Genomic DNA, 22,856 nt, shown 5'->3' on the forward strand with positions numbered 1-22,856 from the left:
TTCCTTAAAGTAAACTATCCTAAACAAGCTACATGTACAATGTAAAAGAATCTTACCTATTGGAAAAAGAGAAATATATATATCTAATAGGCTCTATGGTCCAGGAAAACAGGTTGCTTTATTTTAAAACAATAACTTCCTTATACTGGAGCACTGGCCAGAATTCAATATGGATAAAAATGTAAATTGCTTAGGAGGTCAGAATATGTATGTCAGTCGAACTGTCCTAATTTCTTTTTAAAGGCAGAGTTTTTAAACCATATAAAACAAACAAACAATGTACGTCAACTGCAAGAGTAAAATAAGCCACAGTTCACATTTAAGCTAAACAACCAAACCATATAAATGACCTCAACTTATTTTCTGTTAAGAGAACATTGCACATATTTTCAATAACTTAAAAGTGAATGTTTATCTACTCTTCCTATCTTTTAATCCCCACAGGAAGTATAATATTTTTTTCTAGATTTAAATAATAAACTATTTACTCATGGTAGGAGATTCTGACATTAACTGTGGCTGAATTTATCAGAAATAGAAAACCATGAAGATTTATCATGCATTTAAAAATTATCACAAAAGCAATTCCTTAGAAGCCTTAGATAAGAAAGGTAGTTCTCTGCTTTCCAACAATACCTAAGGTTTATACTGCATAATGTAATTCAACAGAACAGCATTCTGACCCGTGACAAACAATTTATAGGAAATTCTGTCACCTATTCGATAATGTTTCATTATAAAGCTAGTATTTTGACCACTATTAAAATTTTAAAACTCCATTATGCTGACATTTCCAAAAGTGTTATTAACTTAGGACAAGTCATCTTTATGATGCCATTTATTAAACTAAAAGAAGATGATACATTCGGGTTTTTATTTGACAAGGGATTTAATTCACTAATTTGATTCCTCACCATTTGACAACTACATTTCCTTCCTCAGCGCAACGGCACTGTGGTAAATGCAACTCTCCCGGTCCTCTACTTCCCTTAAAAAAAGCATTATGGAATTTCATCAGTGAACATCATCTTGTTCCTACTCAAATCCCACCTCCAAGAAAATGTGAGAAAGAATCTAAGATATAAGTTCTGTTCAAGGCAAGAAGATTCCAATCTCAAATATTTCACTGCAACAACTTATGTTACACTAGCTGTTCCATCATTGTATTATAAATTATCACTGAACACGAATGAAGATAACAACAGTACCCTCATTGCCGTCATTACTAATTTAACATAAACTGTTTTATATCCAAACATATGCATATAAAACATTTGTACAGATAAATTAGTGTTTGGGAATTTAAAACCTCACAGTAACACCCACAAATATCCTATGTTCTGAAATCCATATAACTGGTTTCAAGACTAATAATCCGAACATGCAGACTACACATTAAAAACATGTCAGAATACACCCGGGTTATAAAAAGCAAAAAACCGAAAACTTAGTGCCTCTGTTATTGCTTAATCCTCTATTTAGATTTAAAAGGAGGTCACTGAAAGCTACAGTCAGATATTTACTAAACAGTGTTGATTTCTACTAGCCAATGTAGCCTTAATAAACCAACAGCTGAACAAGAGTGGTCTTTCTCAGCTCATTGTCTATTTAGGAACTGGAAACATTTTCAACTAAAGCCTTCATTTTTCCTGTAGATTTCAACATGTGTGGTCCAAACTAGAAAAGAAACAAATAAGAAATATGAACAAAGCTACTGGTTCATATAACAATAATGATATGCTTTCATCCCCTCCCCTGAAATCATGGATCAGAGGGCTGAGTATTCTTGCATGAAAAAAGCAAGCAGCTACTTATAATATTAAGACCTTTATGAACTGACAGACTTGTATAAACATGACATCATCAACACAGTGAAAGGCAAAAACCCACTGCTGTCGAGCCGATTCCGACTCATAGTGACCCTGTAGGTCAGAGTAGGAGTGCCCCATTTCCAAGGCTGTAAATCTTTATGGAAGCAGACTGCCACATCTTTCTCCCATGGAGTGGCTGGTGGGTTCGAACCACCAACCTTTTGGTTAACAGCCAAACGCTTAACCTGCCCACCAGTGATTCTTCAATGAAAGACAAACAGGTAACCAAATTACTTCCTAGAAAAGAAAACCACAATGATCTCAGCAATACACTAGTTAGCCCAATTTTACTTTTTGAGTAAAAGAAGGAAGTACACAGTTTCCTTTCCAGTCTCTAAGGAGTTTCAAAGGTGCTAGAATTTGAGATACCTGCCTCTCTGGAATAGATAAGCACTTGTCCCCCATGATAGTAATTTGGATAAAGGGAACATATAAATTAGTATTTGAGAGCTTCAATGCAGTCTACTAAATCTTCAACTATGATATCACCCAGCTCATATCTCATCCTCTTCAGAAAGCTTTTGGAGGGTGTCGTGAGAGAAACTGATCTTTCTTTAGTTTGAATTTCTATATCACAACATATTTTGCCCTAAGATATAAATTTTATCATAATGCATTTCATTATATTTAAATATAAATATAACAATGCATGGAACTGTTGACGCTGGAGATTGCCTAACAGTGTCATCGGGCTAATTTTTGTTTTCTTCTTTATACTTTTCTGTAAGTTCCAAATTGATACTACAAACAACTATTATTTTTATATTCTATAATTAGGGAAAAAAAAAGTGTAAGCACTAAACAAAGATGCCATCCTTTTTCCAGCTAGCTGCAATCTACTTGTAGGCAGGGACTAAATCCTGTACCACACCCTGATTCTCCCACAGGACATAAGCGAATGTCTCACAAAACTAGGTGCTCAGCAATGGGGTTGCTGCCGTGTTGTAGCAGGAGAGAACTCTGCGCTGATACTCACCAACACTGTTTCTGAGGTGGTCTCTGACTCAGACTTTGGGGTTACTTTATCGACCTCGCTTCGGTACCGAAATGCAAATTTCTTTTTCAGAGCCTCTGCAATGAGGGCAGCAGGGTCAGCAGTGTCCACCGGCTTGGGCTTGACATCTTGCTCGGACCTTAGAGATGTAAACAGAAACCGAGAGCGGGTTTCAGTACGTTGGCGTCCCTCGGTGGTGGATGCTCTGTCTGCCCTTACATGTCACACAGCACCTCGCGAGCCTCAAGGCACCCCAGAAAGACAGTCTGCTATGCTAATAGCAGTGAGATGAAACCCTGGATTTAGGCTCCATAAAAGAGCACAAAAGCACCCAATTAATAGCCACTCAATGTACCTCAAGAGCACTTATGATTTCATTCTTCTCAGCGTGCCTAGAGACTAGCATAAAATCCAAAAAACCAAACCCGTTGTCGTCGAGTCAATTCCGACTCATAGCAAACCTACAGTAGGTACACAATATATCTCTATTGAATGAATGACTGGGCAATAATAACAGGCTTTATATGAAAGGGCTGATATTTAACTAAGATGGGGAAAATATTAAAAATAACCTGGCAATGTTTATTTTGCTAATCTCTTAGCCACTGGAACCCATCTGCTTTAAACTAAAAACTTAAAGAACTATTCATGGTAGGCATTTCATAAAACAGTTTCTCAAGAAGCCTAGTAGTTTGTTTTATAAGATATAAAACAATGGGGAAAGTGAGAAAGCAGGTAAATGTAGCCTCACCTCTTTACTGACCGAAGTTTTACACTATTAATATCTTTCAGGATTTCTAGCATATTTGGCATGTCGGGTTTCTTTGGACTGTTTTTAACCAAAATCTTTCCAGCGCTGGCTTTCTGCTCTCTTCGCTCTTTAATGAGATCGATGGCAGATCTACCTTGGTGGAACCCTGCTGAAGGGAGGGGTGGCGGTGGTGGCGGTGGAGGTGGCAGGACAGAGGGTGGTGCTGTGGTAACAGATGCGGTAGAATTTAAGTCTCCTACAGAGGTAAGGAAAAATAAATTCAGTCCTGCTAGTAATATACAAATCAAATACCACTTTTTAAAAGGAAAATACGTTAAGGACTTTTGTATAACTGGAAACAATGTCCTTGAAAAGCATCTCAGTTATGTAAGTAGGGCAGTTTCAGTTACTTCATTAGAAATGCCTGAGTCTCAGTTACTCCATCATTCAATCCAAAACTCTCCAGACGGAAAAGCTCCACTGAGCTTAACAGGGAAGTTTTTGTGATACTGAATGTTTGACTGTGGCACAGTTTGTAACTAATTTCAGCAGAAGTATAAAACAGTCTGTACTGCGTAAATATCTCTATTTTCAATAAATACAGTTTGACATCAGTACTACTAAAGTTTATCTGAAAAACATAGGATTCATTTTAAGTATACTTCACATGTAAGCCTTATTAAGCATTAAAAGCCCGCACTGACTGAATGTTTTTAAAGGAAAAAGTTTTAGATTTATTGTTGAACAAATTTCTGGAGGAAAAGAGTATTATACTTAATTTCCAAAAGAAGTAGTTAAGAGGTAATTTAAAAAATATTTAGATTATAAATAGAACATCAAAACATAAACCCCCAAATTATCTTCCTATTTATGGCAGTTTTCCTGGTCTGCCAGAAGAGGGAGGTAAAGCAAAAGAAAAATGCAATCTAAACTTAAAGAAAAGGGGCTTTAGGGTTTTAAAAGTTCCGTGCTGTTCAGATTTCATTAAAGTAACACCTGTTACTTCACATGGTACACTCCCCTCTCTGCCCATCTCTGCCACATCCGGGTTGGAGGAGGTTTCCAGGTAGATTAAGTTATGTTCCAGAAGCAAAGAGGTGCAGAGGCAGGGTAACTGTCCTTGTCTCCGAGACAGACTGGTGAATACTGAGTCCAGCCAGGACTCAGGAACAACAGGAACAGCCACCACTACTAGCCCAGCAGGTTAATGGGCTAGGATTTCCAGCTATGGTTCTTCTCCAACGTGATAACACCACACTAATAAAAGCAACAGTATCAGACCAGCAGTCAGAGGATCTGAATTTGGTTTCTACTCTGGCAAGAGGGAGAAAAATGACCATTAAATAGCTACTATGTGCTAGAGGCATTTGACATAATTTCCACATTTAATCTCCTAACAGAACAGTAACACAGCAACTGTTATCTCCACTTTCAAGAAGGAGAGGGAGGCAGAAAGGCAAGGTAACCTGCCTCAGGACATACAGGTGAGTAAATAGCATTCAGCCCCACTATGTTCCCCAGGTTCAGAAATCCATGCTGCTTTCACTAAATCGCAGTTTTGGGATTTCCTCGTGTCTGTTACGATTGGTGCCATTATCACAGACAACTAAGTTTTCCGTAAGAAAGGAAATCATTTACATCAGTAGCAATTCAACTTTATGAACTGCAGTGTTTTCCAAATATGTTTCCCAGCCATAGTCTCTAGTGTCAGGATTGTTCAAAATGAACAAACAAATACATTTCAACTAGACTGGGTTCTGCACTGGACTATGCAAAAGGGGACTGACAGTTGGTTTACTAACGCCCCCAATCGTTGTTACCTATTAATGAATTTTAAAATAAGTGATGTTCTTCTAATTCCCAGCCTGCCTGCAAAAGCAAGCGGATGCAGGACGCGCGCACCTGCAGTGAGAGTCTGCTGCTCCTGCAGGGTCACGATTTTGGCGATCTGGGCTCGGAGGGCAGCAAGCTCATTTTCAAGAGCACAAATCTTCTGCAGGGCTTCCTCGCTCGCCAGCGCTGCAGTCCTCGGTGGAGGCTCTTCCTGAGACAGGTTTGATAAGGAGACCTGCCTGCTTGGGGGTTTCTCAAAAAAAGTAAGGTCATCCTGAAGCTGATGTCTTGACCTAACTTCTGTCCTGCAAAGAAGACATAAAGGCACAAAAGGTGGGCTGTCACAGGCCCCGTGAGGGGACATGACAAATCATCATTGCCAGTTAAGAGAGCATCAGAACACAATGTCTGGGATCCACTTTTCAGGCTGACCTTACATAAATCCCCTCTACAAGTTTCAGATCAACAAAGGCATTTGCCAGCCTTATTTCGATACCATATCTGGGTTTCTTACTGCCGTCATCTTTCTTAATCTCAGCCACGGTATAAGCCAACAAACCAACGCTATCAGGAGGCATCACAGATCCCAACAATGTTTTTGCTAAATTCATGTTTTATTTTGTTTTGGTTTGTACTAAGGAGAAGAAACTTTTAATGCTCTTAAAATATGGCACACTAACTACAAGCAGTCCCTGACTTAACGGTGTATTCGAGTTGCAACGAACTGCGTTTAGGATCATCTGTTTTTTTACCGTCTTATTGTTAGTAACGTGCTACATACAGTGCTGCAGTGTGTAATTTGCTGATGTTGACATTCTCAGGTATTCACTTGCAGATGTTCAAAGAGAAGATTTATAAAGATACTGATACTAAAATGCAATAATAATGAAAACTAAAAAAAAAAAAAGGCATTTGACTTATGTCAGGACGCGAAGAAGGACAAAGGATGGAAAGGAAGGGGAGGAAGGGGAGGGCGGGAGATGGAAGGAAGGAAGGAAGAGAGGAAACTCTCATTCAGGGCAGCCACATGCCCAGCTAAAGGACTACATTTCCCAGTTTTCCTTGCAGTTTTGCGTGCCCGTGTGACTGAGTTTTGGCTAACAAGATGCAAGCAAAATGTTAGTGAGCCATCTAGTAAGGCTGCTTTAAAGGGAGACGCCTCCATGGAGAAGAAGTCCTATTATCCCAGCCCCACCTTCTCCTCCTGCTGAGAGCCTTGAATGCAACGTGATGACAGACTCCAGCCTCACACAGGCCCAGAGCTAACCTCCAGGATGGAAGCTAACACCGAGGCTGGCAGAGCGTCTGCCTAGGTCCCTGCTCTATGGAACCACTATGAGCTCTAAACCATCTACCCTTGGATATCTTTGAGAGAGGAAAAAAACTATCTTGAGAGGAAAAATAAACTTCATCTTGTTTAAGCCACAATTATTCTGGACTTCTCAGTTACGTGCAGTCAAACTTAACCCTAACTGTGAGGACATCCAACTGCACTGAATTCTGTTTTCCTTTAACTGTTGTTAGCTGTCGTCTGGTTCATTCTGACTCATAATGATCCCATGTTGGTGTTTTATTTTTGCTTGAGAGTTGTGATAATTCTTCATTGTTTTGACTTTATATTTTGAATGCAGGAATCCTTGTACTTTTAGCTTTTAGTATTATACACTTAATTCAGGTGATTTTCTTCATATGTAATTCTACTTATGCTCTTGTTAATTAAACTACCATATATAGAGGATGTTTGCACATTGTGGTGGTTTTTTTTTTTTTTTTCCTATAGCCATTTTTAAATAAAAAGATTTGGAGAATAAATGTCGGGGGTCTTACCTAGCCCTGGCTTAGCTAGCAGTGATAATCCCAACTTTATTTTATTTAATTTGGAATATTTGTGGGATAGGGAAGTATGTTTGGCTTGCAAAGATTCAATTACTATTCCTTTTCTAAGCCCCATACTGAGAAGAAAGAGCTGAGAAATGTCTAAAAAATGTGACAACAGCAAATGCGGACAAGGATGAGGATAAAGCAGATAAGCTGGAACACTCATTCACTGCTGCTGGGAATGTGAGATGGTACAGTAACTCTGGGAAAGAGTTTGTCAGTTTCTTAAAAAAAGACAAGAGCACTCATGGGCATTTATTCCAGAGAAACAAAGTTGAAATCTGCTAGTTCTCCAACTTACCTAGCCTCTAAGTACTTGACACTGATGACTACTTTACTTCTCTTCCATGAAACTTTCTCCTACTTCTGCTTCCATGACCACCTTCTGCTGGTTTTCTTGCCTCTTGAGCTGCTTCTTTGGGAGGCTCTTTCTGTTTTCCCTTATAACTCCCAAATGCTGGCTTCGTCAAGGATGCAAATGTTCTTCATGTTCTATGTATGCTCCTTGGGCACGGCACCCTCAGTATCAGCCATTCTATCTACATGTTTCTGTATCTATCTACATAAACTGTTTCTAGTCTAGATCAATGTGAATATCCCATAAACCAAAACCCATTGCCATCAAATCGATTCTGACTCATAGCAACCCTACAGGACAGAGCAGAACAGCCCAATAAGGTTTCGAAGGCTCTAAACTTTACAGAAGCAGACTGCCACATCTTTCTCCCATGGAGCAGGCAGTGGGTTGAAACCACTAACTGATCAGTTAGTAGCCAAGCCCTTAACCACTGTGCCACCAGGGCTCCTTGAATACTCCATAGAAAACTCAAATACAGCATGTTCTAAGCTGAACTATCTCCTCCTATAACCATCAGAAAAACCCTAAGTTTTCCTATATTCCTATGAATTATTCCACTATCTTCAGAATTATCCTAGACTGAAACCTGGGAGTTATCCTAGACTTTTCCTTCACCTTAACCCCCATATGTAATAAGTTTCTAAGTTCTTTCAATTCTCCTGACTCTGCCCCTCTTCTCCAGCTCTTCTACCAGTTGATTAATTTAATCAAACTCTGGTCATCTATTATTTGGTCTATTTCAACAGTCACCTTCTGATTCCCCTTTTCTCCTCCAATTCTTGCTCCATTCTATTCTTCATGATGTTTACAGGGAAATCTTACTAAAACACAGAGATAATCATACTACTTCAAGGGCTCCACACTGCTTTCAGGAAAAAGTCTAAACCTCCTAGTATAACGCGTGTGACCTTGAAACCTCTACTGACTTTCCATCTTTATCTCCCACAGCTTCCCCTTCTTCTGATACCGTCTGGTCTCAATAAGACTTTTGGAATCTTCTAAACATGCTACGTTGTCTCGTAACTAAAAACTTTAGATAACCTGGAATACAAGCTTCCCATTTGATTGGCTCCTACTAATCCTTCGTCAGGCAGCTCTAGCACTCAATCCGCTGAGAAGCCTTTCCGAACCTCTCCACTCCCATAGTGGCCCTCTATATTTACTTCTTAGACTTTACAGTATCAATATTTCTGATTTCCTTTTTAAGCTCCAGGTATCCTTGGAAAGCAGGGGCTGTGAGTTAATTTTATCTCTGTATCCTTGATGCCTAATAAGAATGAACAGTGTATGCTGAATGTTTACTACATTAAATGTGTAGTCAACACTGATTCAGGCTCTTTCAAATAAATGGAAGCACCTCCCTAACCCTTATACATTGTTTCCTTTGAATCACAATTCATCTTAACTCACAATTTTTAGGAAACATTGTCCAATGATGGCACACATTCTTAATATGATCCAGACGGATTCTTCTTCCTCAATGAGACCACTATAATTATTGTACTTATCTAAACATTTATGATAATTCTTTCTGGTCTCTCCTATTAGAATGTAAACTTCTGAAGGGCAGGAAACCCAAAACTCACTGCCCCTGAGCTGATTCCAACTCATAGTGATCCTACAGGATAGAGCAGAAGTGCCCCAAAGGGTTTCTAAGGCTGTAAATCTTTATGGAAGCAGACTGCCACACCTTTCTCCCATGGAGCAGCTGGTGGGTTCGAACTGCCAACCCTTCAGTTGGCAGCTGGGTGTTTTAACAACTGCACCACCAGGACTCCTCTGAAGGGCAGGGAATTCTGTATATTCATAGTGACTCAGGATACAATTATGTCTGTAAGAACCTCTGCATCTTAAAAATGAAAAAGAGTTTTGTTTTCCACTTAAGAACTCTTCAAGTCAAGAAGACTCCTCAAGAAAAATAACTGGGCTAGTTATTAGAGATCAAATTGGTATTAAAAGGAAATACTGCAAATGTATCATCCTTTAAAATAATAAAGCCTGCATCTTAGATCTGATAGCCTTTCAAACTAACCTTATTCTTGTTGAACATTCTCCTCGTTCTTTGGCTACCCATCCAACATCAGCAAAAGATGCCACTGCATCCTCTCCTGGGTGGCTGGAACTCCATTCTGCTTCATGGCTGGTAAGCTATAAATTACAAACAGGAAAAGTTATTAATCTGGCACCAAAATGTTAAGAGTAAATAAAGGTCTCCATGAAAGGGACCATTAGTCCTAACACACTGTTTGCGTAGCAGTATATTACAATCTCTGAATTATAATTTGTTAGATTTTTATTTTACAGGACAAATGTGAATGGGTTCCTCCCTGCTACCTCCCCCCAAAACACAACTTCATCCATCCTAAAACAGTAAAAATTCTTCTCGAAGATATTTAGTTAAGAAAAAAAAAAGAAGAAGAAAATTATAAGACCAAGCCAAGTGGACCAATTTGTGCTAAATTGGGGAGTATACACACACACACACACACAGATGCTGTTATAAAGTTTAAAATAGGTATTTTTAAATCCTTAAATCTTCTAATTTTTAAATAAAAATACTAACTATATTAAAGAACAAAAAATCCAATTAGCGGTAGAACATAGTTCTCTAGCTAATTTTAAATACATAGATGAATGAGAATATTTTGAAACAAGTACAACAGAGAAAAAAGCATGGATACGCTAAACTTCATCTAGAAAATGTGAAAACATAACTTAATTGAATTAAATTTAAGTTTTGTTATAATTAATCAGAGCCAGAAGGTCAATGAATAATAATTTTAAAAGAAAAAGTTGAAGAAACAACCTGCAGAATGGGAGAGAATATGTGGGAACCACATATCTGATAAGGGTTTAACATCCAGAATACATAAAGAACTGCAACTCAACACCAAAAAGATAACTCAATGAAAAAATGTGCAATGGACTTAAATAGACATTTCTCCAAAGAAGATATACAAATGGCCAATAGGTACATGAAAAGATGAACAATGTCATTAGTCACTAGGGAAATGCAGATCAAAACCACCGTGAGATACCACCTCACATCCACTAAGGTGGCTATTATCAGAGAAAACAGAAACTAGCAAGTATTGGTGAGAATGTGAAGAAACTGGAATGTGGAGAAATTGCTGGTGGGGATGTAAAATGGTGTAGCTGCTATGGAAAACAATTTGATGGTTTCTCAAAAAGTTAAATATAATATAATGTTACAGCCACTTTGGAAATCAATTTGGCACTTCCTTAAAAAGCTAGAAATAGAAGTACCATATGATCCAGCAATCCTATTCCTTGGACTATATCCTAGAGAAATAAGAGCCGTCACACGAATAGATATATGCACACCCATGTTCACTGCAGCACTGTTCACGGCAGCAAAAAGATGGAAACAACCTCAGTGCCCATCAACGGATGAATGGATAAACAAATTATGGTATATCCACACAATGGAATACTACACAACGATAAAGAACAACGACGAATCCATGAAACATAACATGGAGGAATCTGGAAGGCATTATGCTGAGTTAATTTAGTCATAAAAGGACAAATATTGTATGAGACCACTATTATAAGAACTCAAGAAAAGGTTTAAACACAGAAGAAAACATTATTTGATGGTTATCAGGGTAGGGAGGGAGGGAAAGGGGTATTCCCTAACTAGATAGTAGACAAGAATTATCTTAGGTGAAGGGAAGGACAATACACAGTATAGGGGAAGTCAGCACAACTGGACTAAACCAAAAGTTAAGAAGTTTCCTGAATACAACCAAACACTTTGAGGGACAAAGTAGCAGGGGTGGGGGTTTGGGGACCATGCTTTCAGGGGACATCTAGGTCGACTGGCATAACAAAGTTTATTAAGAAAATGTTCTGCACCCCACTTTGGTGAGTGGCGTCTGGGGTCTTAAAAGCTAGTAAACGTCCATCTAAGATGCATCAATTGGTCCCAATCCACCTGGAGCAAAGGAGAATGAAGAACACCAAAGACACATGGAAAATATTAACCCAAGGACAGAAAGGACCACATAAACCAGTTACTCCATCAGCCTGAGACCAGAAGAACTAGATGCTGCCCAGCTACCACCAATGACGGCCCTCACAGGAACACAACAGAGATTCCCTGATGGAGCAGGAGAAAAGTGGGGTGCAGAACTCAAATTCTAGTAAAAACACCAGACTTCACGGTTTGACTAAGACTGGATGGACCCTGGAAGACATGGCTCCCGGACTCCCTTTTAGCCCAGAACTAAAACCATTCCCAAGGCCAACTCTTCAGACAAAGATTAGACTGGACTACAGGACACAAAATGATACTCATGAAGAGTGTGCTTCTTAGCTCAAGCAGATACATGAGACTAAACAGGCAGCTCCTGTCTGGAGGTGAGATGAGAAGGCGGAGAGGGTCAGGAGCTTGTTGAAGGGACATGGGAAATCCGGGGTGGAAAGGAGGAGTGTGCTGTCACAGTACAGGGAGAACAGCTAGGGTCACATAACAATGTGCGTATAAATTTTTGTATGAGAAACTAACTTGAATTGTAAACTTTCACTTAAAGCACAATTAAAAAAAAAAAGAAGTTAAACATAAAATATGACCCAGCAATTCTACTCCTGTGTATATACCCAAGAGACTTGAAGGCAGGGACTTAAACAGTCACTTGTACACCAATGTTTATTACAGCATTATTCACAACAGTCAAAAAGTGGAAACAACCCAAGTGTCCATCAACAGATGAATGGGTCAACAAAATGTGGTATATCCATACAATGGGAATATTATTCAGCCATAAAGAGAAATGAAGCTCTGACACATGCTTTGACATGGATGAACCTCGAAAACATTATGCTGAGTGAAGTAAGTCAGACAAAAAAGGGCAAATATTGTACGATCTGACTTGCATGAAATATCTAAAATTGACAAATGCATACGAACAAAAGTTTATTAGTGGTTATGAGTCAGAATCAACTCGAAAGCTACTAATGACAACAAAAACAAAGGCTGGGGGAGGAGGGAATGAGTTATTGTTCAAGGTGTACTCAGTTTCTGCTTGGGGTGATGTAAAACTTTTGGAAATGGTTAGTGGTGATGGTAGCACAACATGGTGAATGTAATTAGTGTCACTGAATTGTACACTTAAAAAACGGTTAAAATAGCAAACTTTTTATTATATATTTTACCACAATATAATAAACTTATCAGATATTAATCTAACTATTATAAAATTAATATAATACTTTCTTAAAGTTGGAGTAAAGTTCAAGAAAAAACTTTAGCTGAATTTTTTAGTTGAAGAAAAAATTTAAAAGGCCGAAGAGATTTACTTGTTAACATATTTATCAGAAAGCTAATAGAACCCATGCTTTATTTGCACCTTCTTAATGTTATCATAGAGCCCTGGTGGCTCAGTGGTTAAGAGCTCAACTGTTAACCAAAAGGTCGGCAGTTCTAATCCACCAGGTGCTCCCTGGAACCCTACGGAGCACTTCTACTCTGTCCTATAGGTCGCTATGAGTCGGAATCGACTTGACAGCAAGAGGTTTGTTTTTTTTTGGTTTTAATGTTATCATAGCCAAGCTAAGTTTTGAAAACTACACTTATTAAAAAAAAAAAAAGCCTCTTCCTCAAATGCAAAATGTACCATGTAAACACAAAGTACTAATATAGCTAAAAAGTTTAAAATTTCTTTATATTATGAATAAAATTTTAACTAGGCAGATTGGCTGCTGGTATGTGTATCCATTCTGAAATCATAATTAACTAATATTATCCATATAATAAGGTGCACTAAAACAGACATTTTAACAAGAATTTACTAAGAACATCAAGTATCTAAAATGAGTTAAATTATGGCCTTTGAGAGGGCAGTAGACAAACAAGAGCAGAGACTTAAGAACCTAACATTAGTTAAAAAAAAAAAAAAAAAAAAAAAAAAACCTACTAATGAAATTTACATAAAACTGTTTCAAAATACTAATGTTTTACATGTAGTAGAAACAATTTACGGTCAGAAGAGAAAGTATAAACTTAGCAAGTAAATACTCAAGGTATAGCTGACTGCATATAATTATAAATCAAAGAAAGATCAAAAGGAAGATTTTGGAATTACCAATATGTATTCCAGAAATTTATCCAAATGGTAATACACAAACAGATATTTAGCAAATCAATATCTTATAAAACTTAAGTAACATTTAATGGAACCAAACATCACATTTGATTTCAAGAGCCTGAGACATCTGGTAATATTCTGCCCATATCCATTACCAAAAACAGAATGGTGTATTAATATTCCTATATCAGTTGCATTCGAGTTGATTCTGAGTCATAGTGACCCAGTGTGTGTCTGAGTACAACTACTGTATTTTTACGCAAATAGCATGTCTGTCTGCCAAACGCGCGCCCTCTTCCGTGAGTTATTTTCCTAAACACCGCTATGCCAATTTTTTTTACACGTCGCTGTAAAAAAAATTAGCACAGTGTACTTATGAAAATACCTTGCCAGGATGAGGGGAGAGCATGGTTGGCAGACAAACATAGAGGGTGCATGTTATTTGCATAAAAAATACAGTATGCTCCATAGGGTTTTCAGTGGCTGATTTTTCAGAAGTAGATTGCCAGGCCTTTCTTTTGGGGTGCCTCCAGATGGACCTGAACCACCAACCTTTCGGTTAGTAGCAAGCATGTTAACCATGTGCACCACCCAAGGACTCCTTAATACTTCTACAGCCATTAAAACAGGAAGATTCTAAGTCGGTTATCTGGAGATCCTTAAGCAGGAAGGTTGCTGAGCCGTACGGAAGCTCCTAGAAGGTACTGTATTTAATGATCTGGTTTGTAGAAGTGAGACAAATCATAAGACTAAAACCTAAATGGTGCCTTTCAAAGGTGCTATTTCATGAAGATCAATCTGATTAGAACCCTTTGTTTCAAAAATAAAATTTGGTTCTAACTATCACTAGTTGGTATGAAGTTAAGTATATTTAAGACAGATAAAATCTAGTTTTGACCTTAATATCCCTCACTTTCCCATAAAAGTTATAAAAATTGTTTTCTTGCAAATATTTTTGGTTATAAGAGAAAATACTACTTTTCTACAAATAAATACTCAAAGATATAAAAGTTAATCCATTTTGTGGCAGCTTTTCAGGGTACCTTATACGGTAATTAAAGACCAAACATATATTTCTCAATTTTACATCTGTAATACTTCATATTCTAAACATAAGGTTTGTTTTTTGGACAAACCTTACAAAAAAAAAAACCCATAAAAACAAAACATAACAAACTATTCCACAGATTTAGTTGGCAATCTTCGTAAGCATTGAATGTATTTAATTTCTGAAACAATACCATGCCCATAGCACATGCTCAATCAGATGAAAATGTTAATAATATTGTCAAGAATCAACCCAAAATTGTTAAGATCTGCATTATTTCTACTTGACATCCTGCATCACAAAGCAGTTTTGACATTTAAGTCACGCATCTATGTGATATAGTGACGTATAAGCCATTAACAAAGACCTAACTTTGAATTCTCATTTCAGTTGTTGCTGAAGGTAACGCGCACTGAGCGACATAAGCATGGAATGGAAGGGCAATCCATCCACTTGGTAAAATACAAGTCAAGGTGAAGTCAATGCTGACAAGGGGGTGCTGAGGGCATGGAGTTTTTGGAAGTATGATTTGGATGTCACTACTGACATGCATGGGCAACAGATGGGAATTTTGAAAAAAGAAAGGGCAACTTACTGAAGGTTCCCAGCAAGGTCCTGTTCTATAGCTATTTTTAATAAAAAAGAAAAAAAAAAAAAAAAAACAGAAAAACAATGAAGAGATAGAAACAGAAAATTTCAAAATCAGTAGCATTATAAAATTTAAAACTAAATCTAGTGCTTAATAATTTATAAGTATCCAAATTCCTCTCAAAAAGTATGAAAAACTCATTCGGAACAAAAATTCCGTAGTAGCATTGCATGCTCTACTGGATTTAAGAAGTTCAATTTTATATTTCATAAAATTTAAATTATCCAAAATTCAATTATATTTTAGGAATCGTCTAAAGCACCTGTAGTAAATTTAAAACATTCTGATAATAAAAAACTGTATGAAGGAAATGAATTCATTTAAATAATATGCATAAGAGAAAAAGACCAACACTGTATAGAAGTTGAAATATTTAGAATAAAAATATTAGAAGAGCTAACTTCGTCCCCATATGACTTTTCATTAAATGAATATGCCAGTGCTAGGAAATGAGGATTCTCTTAGTTTCCTGACAAGAAGAGTGTAAACGTAAATAATCCCCTTTCAAATAAACCAGTAATGTTAGCTGAGTACAAACTGTTTGGCTGGGTCTAATCTACCACCATTTGTTTACAGTCAAATGTAAAACATGTACACTTAAAAAGGAACACAGTAAAATGATAATCTCTCGCTTTTTACCAACTGAATTATTCCTTTTTGTCTACCAATTCCTACCATTATAAGAGAAACTGAAGCAGAATTTCTGTATTTTAATATAGTGACAAAGAAGCCCTTGGTGGTGCAGTGGTTAAAGTGCTCAGCTGCTAACTGAAAGGTCTGTGGTTTGAACCCACCAGCCACTCTGTGGGAGAAAGATGTGGCAGTCTGCTTTCATAAAGATTACTGCCTTGGAAACCTGTGAGGCAGTTCTACTATGTCCTACCAGCTAGTTATGAGTTGGAATCGACTCGGCGGCAATGGGTTTGGTTTCTTTGGTTTAATAGAGTGACATAAAGTGATATCAGTGTAAAGAACGCTGGTCCGAAAGCTGGAACACTCAAGTATTCTAGCCCAGATTTGGTCACTAATGTATCCGAATGATTTGGTTACTATTAAGAGCTTTCTGTGTATGATACACCTAGTATGGGGGAGGGGAGAGGGACAGGCATAAGCGGGAAGCACAGGAACAAGATGGGGAAAACGTGTATGTCTCAAAATAATCCCAGAAGGTAAGTGATAACATCCCCATGGAGAAACAAGTCTTTAAGAGATCAATCTTCAAGAGAATACAATGGTTCAAAATGTTTGTTATAAAGTTAGTATTCAAATTACTATGCCATACTGCCCAGTTTATAAAACAAAATATAAGTAGCTGCATCTGATTATCCTTAAGAGCTCTTTTATAGTTAAAAATACCAAGAAATGGATGTCACAAACAGTATGACATCATCTTAGCATGTACTAGACTCTCAAGTAGTAACAGAAAAAACAGCGTTAAATTTAATCATTATTTTGAGTGTTAATCCAGGTACTTGTACGTCTTCAGGTGGCTCAGATGCCAAACACCTCATTTGTTCCACCTCACTAGGTCTTGTCAGACTAGCCTTCTCTCAGTTCCTTAAAGAATAACTTCTATCTTGCTTCAGGACCTCTGTGCATGCTTTGCATTCTGCCCGCACAGTCCCCCTTCACTATTCTCCCCAACTCTCTTGCAGGCCTGGCTCTTTCTAATCCTTAATCATCAGGCCTTCAGAGAGGCCTCCCTGACCACCGTGGTATTCTCCCCATGCTATGCTACTTTTTCCTTCATGGCGTTTACTACAACTTGTAATTTGATATTTATTAGCATATTTCCTTGTTTAATCTCTCTCCTACTGAACCTTATACCCAATAAAAGGCAGCAGTGAACACCAGCACCTAGCAGAAAGTGGCCATTTTACTTCCAGATTTAGTCATGGTACGTGAACTAGAGGGGGAGATTCATTCATTAGCTGTTTGCATACGGGACATTCCCTCTGCCACCAATTCCAACAACCACATCTAGCAGCTCAAGAAAATACGTCAGGGTAGGGTGACTAGGGAGTTCCAGAGTGGTGCAAATAGTTAACATGCTTGGCTGCTAAGTGAAAGGGTGGAGGTTCAAGTTCACCCAGAAGCACCTCAGAAGAAAGACCTGGCAATCTACTCCCAAAAAAATCAGCCATTGAAAACTCTATATAGAGTTCTACTCTGACACAAAGGGGGTTCCCTCTCCATGAGCTGGAATCGAGTTGACGGCAACTGGTCAGGGTTACTACAGGGAAAAGGTAATCCAGGTTAAATTACTTAGAAGTCTGTCAGTGATACAGCTGAGACTCAAACCACTGCCAGGTCCCCACCCTTCACCCGAGGTTATTTCAAAGTTCCTTCGTCCAGTAGTACTCAGGATCACTTTTTAAAAATTGTTTTATTGTGCGTTAGGTGAAAGTTTACTAGGAGCAAAGTAGTTTCCCTTTCGATAGTTTGTACATAAAGTGTTCCATGACACTGGAGAATCACTTTTCTGGGGCCTTTAAGTTTGGTTCTTTTTAACTGTAGTATTTAATATTACCCCAGTAAGCTGCACTTACGTTCCATGTTTTTCTTTAGCTCATACAATTTAAAATTTATAAATTATGTACCCCAAAAGTGTTCTAGTGCTTACTTTCATAATCATGCTACTGCTTTAAAGAAAACCTTCTTTAGCAAAATACTAAAACACAACCTAGGCCCGAGGTCCTCAAGCTTAGCTGAGCAAGAAGCTCCTGAAGAGGTTTTAAAAAAACAAATGTATGAAATTCAGATTTGGTAAGCCTTTTATGAAACAGAATTTTCTAATTAAAGCTCCCTAAGAGTTTTTGTAAGGAGTTAGGGTACCCAGAACCACACCGGAGGATAGGGCCTGAAGCATGCGTATTTTTGTTTTTAAAAAGCTCCTCATGACTCAAGTATGCACCCAGTGCTGAGACCCACTTAAGTCAAAACTTCTGCACCTCATTCCTCTCAATCCCTCAATCTCACTGCTCTTGCAAACCCCTCTATGATCTGAATTTTCTCCCTGCGTAAGTCAATTGTATTCTCTTTTGATTTCATGAATCTAGAATAACTAGGAGACAGCAAAGGACTGTCCTTGGAGTCTGCCTTAATATGGGTTCCTACATCCAAGGGGCCACACTATCCAAGTACACAAAGTGGTTATGACTAGAATTGTGTAGTTGTCACTTAAGGCTGAAATGTATACATCTGACAGGTGTAAGAAGGCCAGGGAAAATTATTTCTTTAATTAAAGTAAATGTGAACACTCTAGAGATTCTGTTTTGCATGTAAAGTAACCAACTCATTGATTAAAAAACAAAAAAACAAAAACCCGTTGCTATTGAGTCGATTCCAACTCATGGCAACCCCATGTGTTGTTAGAGTAGAATTGCTCCATAGGGTTTTCCTGGCTGTAATCTTTATGGAAGCAGAGTACCAGGCCTTTCTTCCGTGACACCACTGGGTGGGTTCAAACTGCCAACCTTTAGGTGAGCAGACAAGTGCACACTGTTTGTACCACCCAGGGACTTCAACTCATTGCTAGAGTTCACTAAGTGAAGTACAGAGAAAGCCAGAAAAGCCTATGAGGTTTCTGGTAAGTCTTCAAATAACACATAGTAAAGACATCTACTGAGTGTTCTTTATATGCTTTCTTACATTTATTACCTCATTTTATTCCCAGTACAGTAGTTGTCCCCGTTAATTGGATGAAGGCGTGACTAAATGTGCTAGTCTGTATTCTGATTTGTGACTCCATGAATACACAGAAACCCAATCTGTAAAATCAGGGAGTTACACTGGAGAGCCAAATAAGGTAATCTGCGACGCCCCTGTAAGGTGATAATACCAATGACAAAAGCACCACTGGCACCAGCTCTTTTACTGTGCTTTTATTATGTACCAGTTATTACACTCAGGGCTATCCATGGATTATCTCATCTAACTCTCACAACACAAAGCAGCGTGCCTATCTTGCCTAGCACTCTAAAGCTGGACCACAGACACACAGATTGGCCAGGACAGTGGAAAAAAAGCTGCCTTCTATGAGGAACAGTGAGGCTCAGATTTCAGAGGTGAAACCATCTGGGGGATGACAGAGTTGAAGTGTGGGCACTAACAATGGAGTGGAAGCGAACGTCAAAAGGAACAGAGGAAGCGAAGACTTTATGAGGCTCAGTTTCAGATCGGTCCTCTCAAAGACACTGACAACACCCAGACGACAGCTGAAACTGGACTGGTTTTGACTACTAACTCCTGCTTCTGAACTGACCCCAGGAATGCCATCTTTTCCGTTTAATCCAATTAACTTCTGTCTCCTAAATATGGTCCTATAAAGGTGGCTGCTCTCCCTGGGGCCACTGTGGCTTTGCAGACCTGGGCTTTCTACAGTAGTATTACCCAGGCTGGACTCCTAGACAGCCCAGACACATTCTGTATCAATCCGCCCCAAAATGAGCCAAAAAATAGCAAAACTGCATTTTCAATTTTATTACTCTTAATGGCATCCTCTGTATTTTTGAAGACTCTACACTTGTGTTTCTGATAGATGTAAGAAAGGAAGACATAAAGGAATAAAACTGATATAAAATATCTAGCTAAGTAGCAAACAAAATATTTAATATTGATGTTGACCTTGAAAAGAGTATGCTACAAAACTGCCTGGAAATAAAAATCTCAGTCTAAACAAATGTCTTTCATCTTCCACTGCAATCTCAAGGAGGTTACCAATGTTTGTCTCACCTTACTGCTCTGCTTCTGTTAATCCAGCTTTTCTCAGTGTAGTTCCTGCGCTAGATGTAATACTTTCGTTTCGTTTTGCTTTATACTGTTAAGCGACTGATAACAACACTTAGAAAAAGAATCCTCCCAAGGAAATGTATGTGGCTGTGGTTACTTCTGCCCATTGGCTGTCAAAGCAGATTTGTGTTGCAACCAGAAAATGCTAGATATTTCCATGTCCTCTTACGTGTCTGTAGCTACATAAATACAAACGCTGAAGCAAGCTCTCCTGCAACTAGGAGATGGGATAACCCATTGCCGTCGAGTTGATTCCTACTGACTAAGACCCTATAGGACAGGGCAGAACTGTCCCACAGCGTTTCCAAGTCTGTAATCTTCATAGAAGCAGACTACCACGTTTTCCTCCTGCGGAGCAGCTGGTGGGTTCGAATCACCAACCTTTTAATAAGCAGTCGAATGCCTTAACCACTGCACCACCCAGGCTCCAGGAGATTGGATACATAGAAAAAAAAAATTTGATGGAGCTGAACGATCATAAAAAATAAGCCACAGTTAACACAACAGTAATTTGAAGGAAGTTGGCAAGTAAAGCAATCAGCTATCTAAATGTGTCTAAATGAACTGAATTCTTGGAAAGTGTGCTTGAGAGGCTAGTTACCACAGATTTTCTACATTTGATTATTTAAAAAAAAAATTACTTCTTGGAGCGTTTCAATCTGTCAGTTTCTAGATTGAGGCACAAGGTTTACCCAATTTGCAAACAGAAATATGAACACAACAATGAACAAGCTTGTTAGTCAAGCTGAACACATGCCAACTTCTACTTATTTAGGAATAGATTTTTACCTCTCTACCAACAGGAATAATTTATGAGTAGACATGATATCAATTAAGCAAGCAGGGGAATTTCTGAGCTTCTGATTTATAAGTTATTTAAATACAACTTCCATATCTCTACATGTTAATCTATTATTTAAAATTGGTACAGGTATGTGCTGAACTTTATATTATTAAGGTTGAACTGAAAGGTTTTTCTGTCATATTGCTGTTGTAGAGAATTACTGAAAAATAAGAACAGAGCTATGTGATATACGTCTAACACTGTAACAACAATAGTAACAAAATCACAAATCAAAGAAAATAGCACTTTTTCTCCAAGCAAACAGCAGACCTGCTCTTAATTTGGTGTTAGAATACTAAGACCTGAACTTTCAAAAGTACTCCTAATTCAGGATTTGACTATCACCTCACCCAGAGAACCACAATCACCTCTTCTGTCTTGATAACATCATTCCCAAGGCAGTGGTTCCTACAAGTACTGCTGAGTTGTAAACCAATGAAGGAGAAAGCAACTTAGACGGCATCTACAGCGACATTCAAAAATAAACTCCGGGAACAGAGTGGCTGCGCAAAGAGGAAGACGTAACGACAGGAGGAAACAATGATGGTACCTGAGTCTCCTGAAGTAAAGTAAGGCCTATGATCAAGGACACCCGGGAAATAAACATGCTTAGCTTATTATTATATGCTTCTAAATCTTCACACATGCATTATAAGAAGCATAAGTGTCTTAAAGATTTTGAATAATCACTTAAAAGAGAAACTAAAATTAGAGACTTTACAATCCTCTTTTACTGCTAAATTGTTAAAAACAACAAAAATACTTCTAAAATTGTCTTATCTATTTATATTTCTAATGCACATAATACCAATTTTTGAAATATAAAAAAAATATTACCTGAAACTGAACTCTTGGACACTGAATCAGAGATAAATTGGTACCAATTTTTCTTACGATACTTCGAGATGAACCATATGGCTTCCCAGACCAAAGTACCTGAGGAAGTGGGAAACACCAAATGTTTAATTATAAGACTTATAGAACTACTATCACAAAGTACTAGACAATTAATTGCATGATATGCTAACACGTGAATTATAGGATATGAAATATTCTAAATGTTATGGGAAATTTAAAATTAAAGAATATATATAGGTAGTTATTATTAATGAAATAAAGTTTAATATGAGGCATTATATAAAAATAGAGAATAACTAGTAATTTTAAAATAGTACTATTTTTGGAATAAAAACTTTATTAGGTTTTCATAAGATTCTTCAAAGGAAATATTACTTTTCCTGTTATATTTCAGCTTTAAATTTCATATACACATAAAATTTTTAAAAATCCAAACAACTTTTGCTACAATGGACTTCTCAAAACAAATCCAAATCAGCACAAAGTTTAGAAACAAAATTTCTCCCATGCAGGGTGCTCCAGGCTGTCTGCTGCATGAGAGCAACTGGTCAAGGGTGACTGGCGGCTGAAAGCCAGTCCATTCTGCTCACCAAGGACTGCATCTTCTTGTGAGGCCTTCTCCCAGAGAAAAGGCTCCTTTTCCTTTGCACAAAGGCACTAAACGGGCAAGCGGTGGCCCTAATGAGCAGAATTTCGCAGGTCAAATCACAATACACACAAGGCATTATGCTATGCTTAAAGCAAAACCAGAAACGAACCCCCAAAGCAAAAAGCAAACAAAAAGCCCATGTGTAGAATGTCAAGTCATTACAAATTGTACCTTGAAACTTCTCCCCAAGTATATGATCTCTCCTTAAAGAGAAAAACTATC

The 22,856-nt window shown here is 38.0% G+C and overlaps 1 protein-coding gene across 2 annotated transcripts in view; it reads right to left on the reverse strand.

The window, feature by feature from the left end:
* Window positions 1-823: 823 nt before the first annotated feature.
* MTFR1 (mitochondrial fission regulator 1) overlaps window positions 824-22,856 on the reverse strand; it is a 60,542-nt gene continuing 38,509 nt past the window's right edge. For both annotated transcript variants that reach the window (XM_004372560.2, XM_023727771.1), the window contains 6 exons: window positions 21,965-22,063; window positions 9,718-9,833; window positions 5,519-5,754; window positions 3,617-3,872; window positions 2,848-3,004; window positions 824-1,677 (listed from right to left, as the gene is read on the reverse strand). In XM_004372560.2, the coding sequence (XP_004372617.1) occupies window positions 1,609-1,677; window positions 2,848-3,004; window positions 3,617-3,872; window positions 5,519-5,754; window positions 9,718-9,833; window positions 21,965-22,063 (933 nt within the window). In that variant the 3' untranslated portion in view covers window positions 824-1,608. The remainder of the gene's footprint in view (window positions 1,678-2,847; window positions 3,005-3,616; window positions 3,873-5,518; window positions 5,755-9,717; window positions 9,834-21,964; window positions 22,064-22,856) is intronic.

The sequence above is a fragment of the Trichechus manatus genome, unplaced genomic scaffold (assembly GCF_000243295.1).
Source record: "Trichechus manatus latirostris isolate Lorelei unplaced genomic scaffold, TriManLat1.0 scaffold00018, whole genome shotgun sequence".
Classification (NCBI taxonomy): Eukaryota; Metazoa; Chordata; class Mammalia; order Sirenia; family Trichechidae; genus Trichechus; species Trichechus manatus.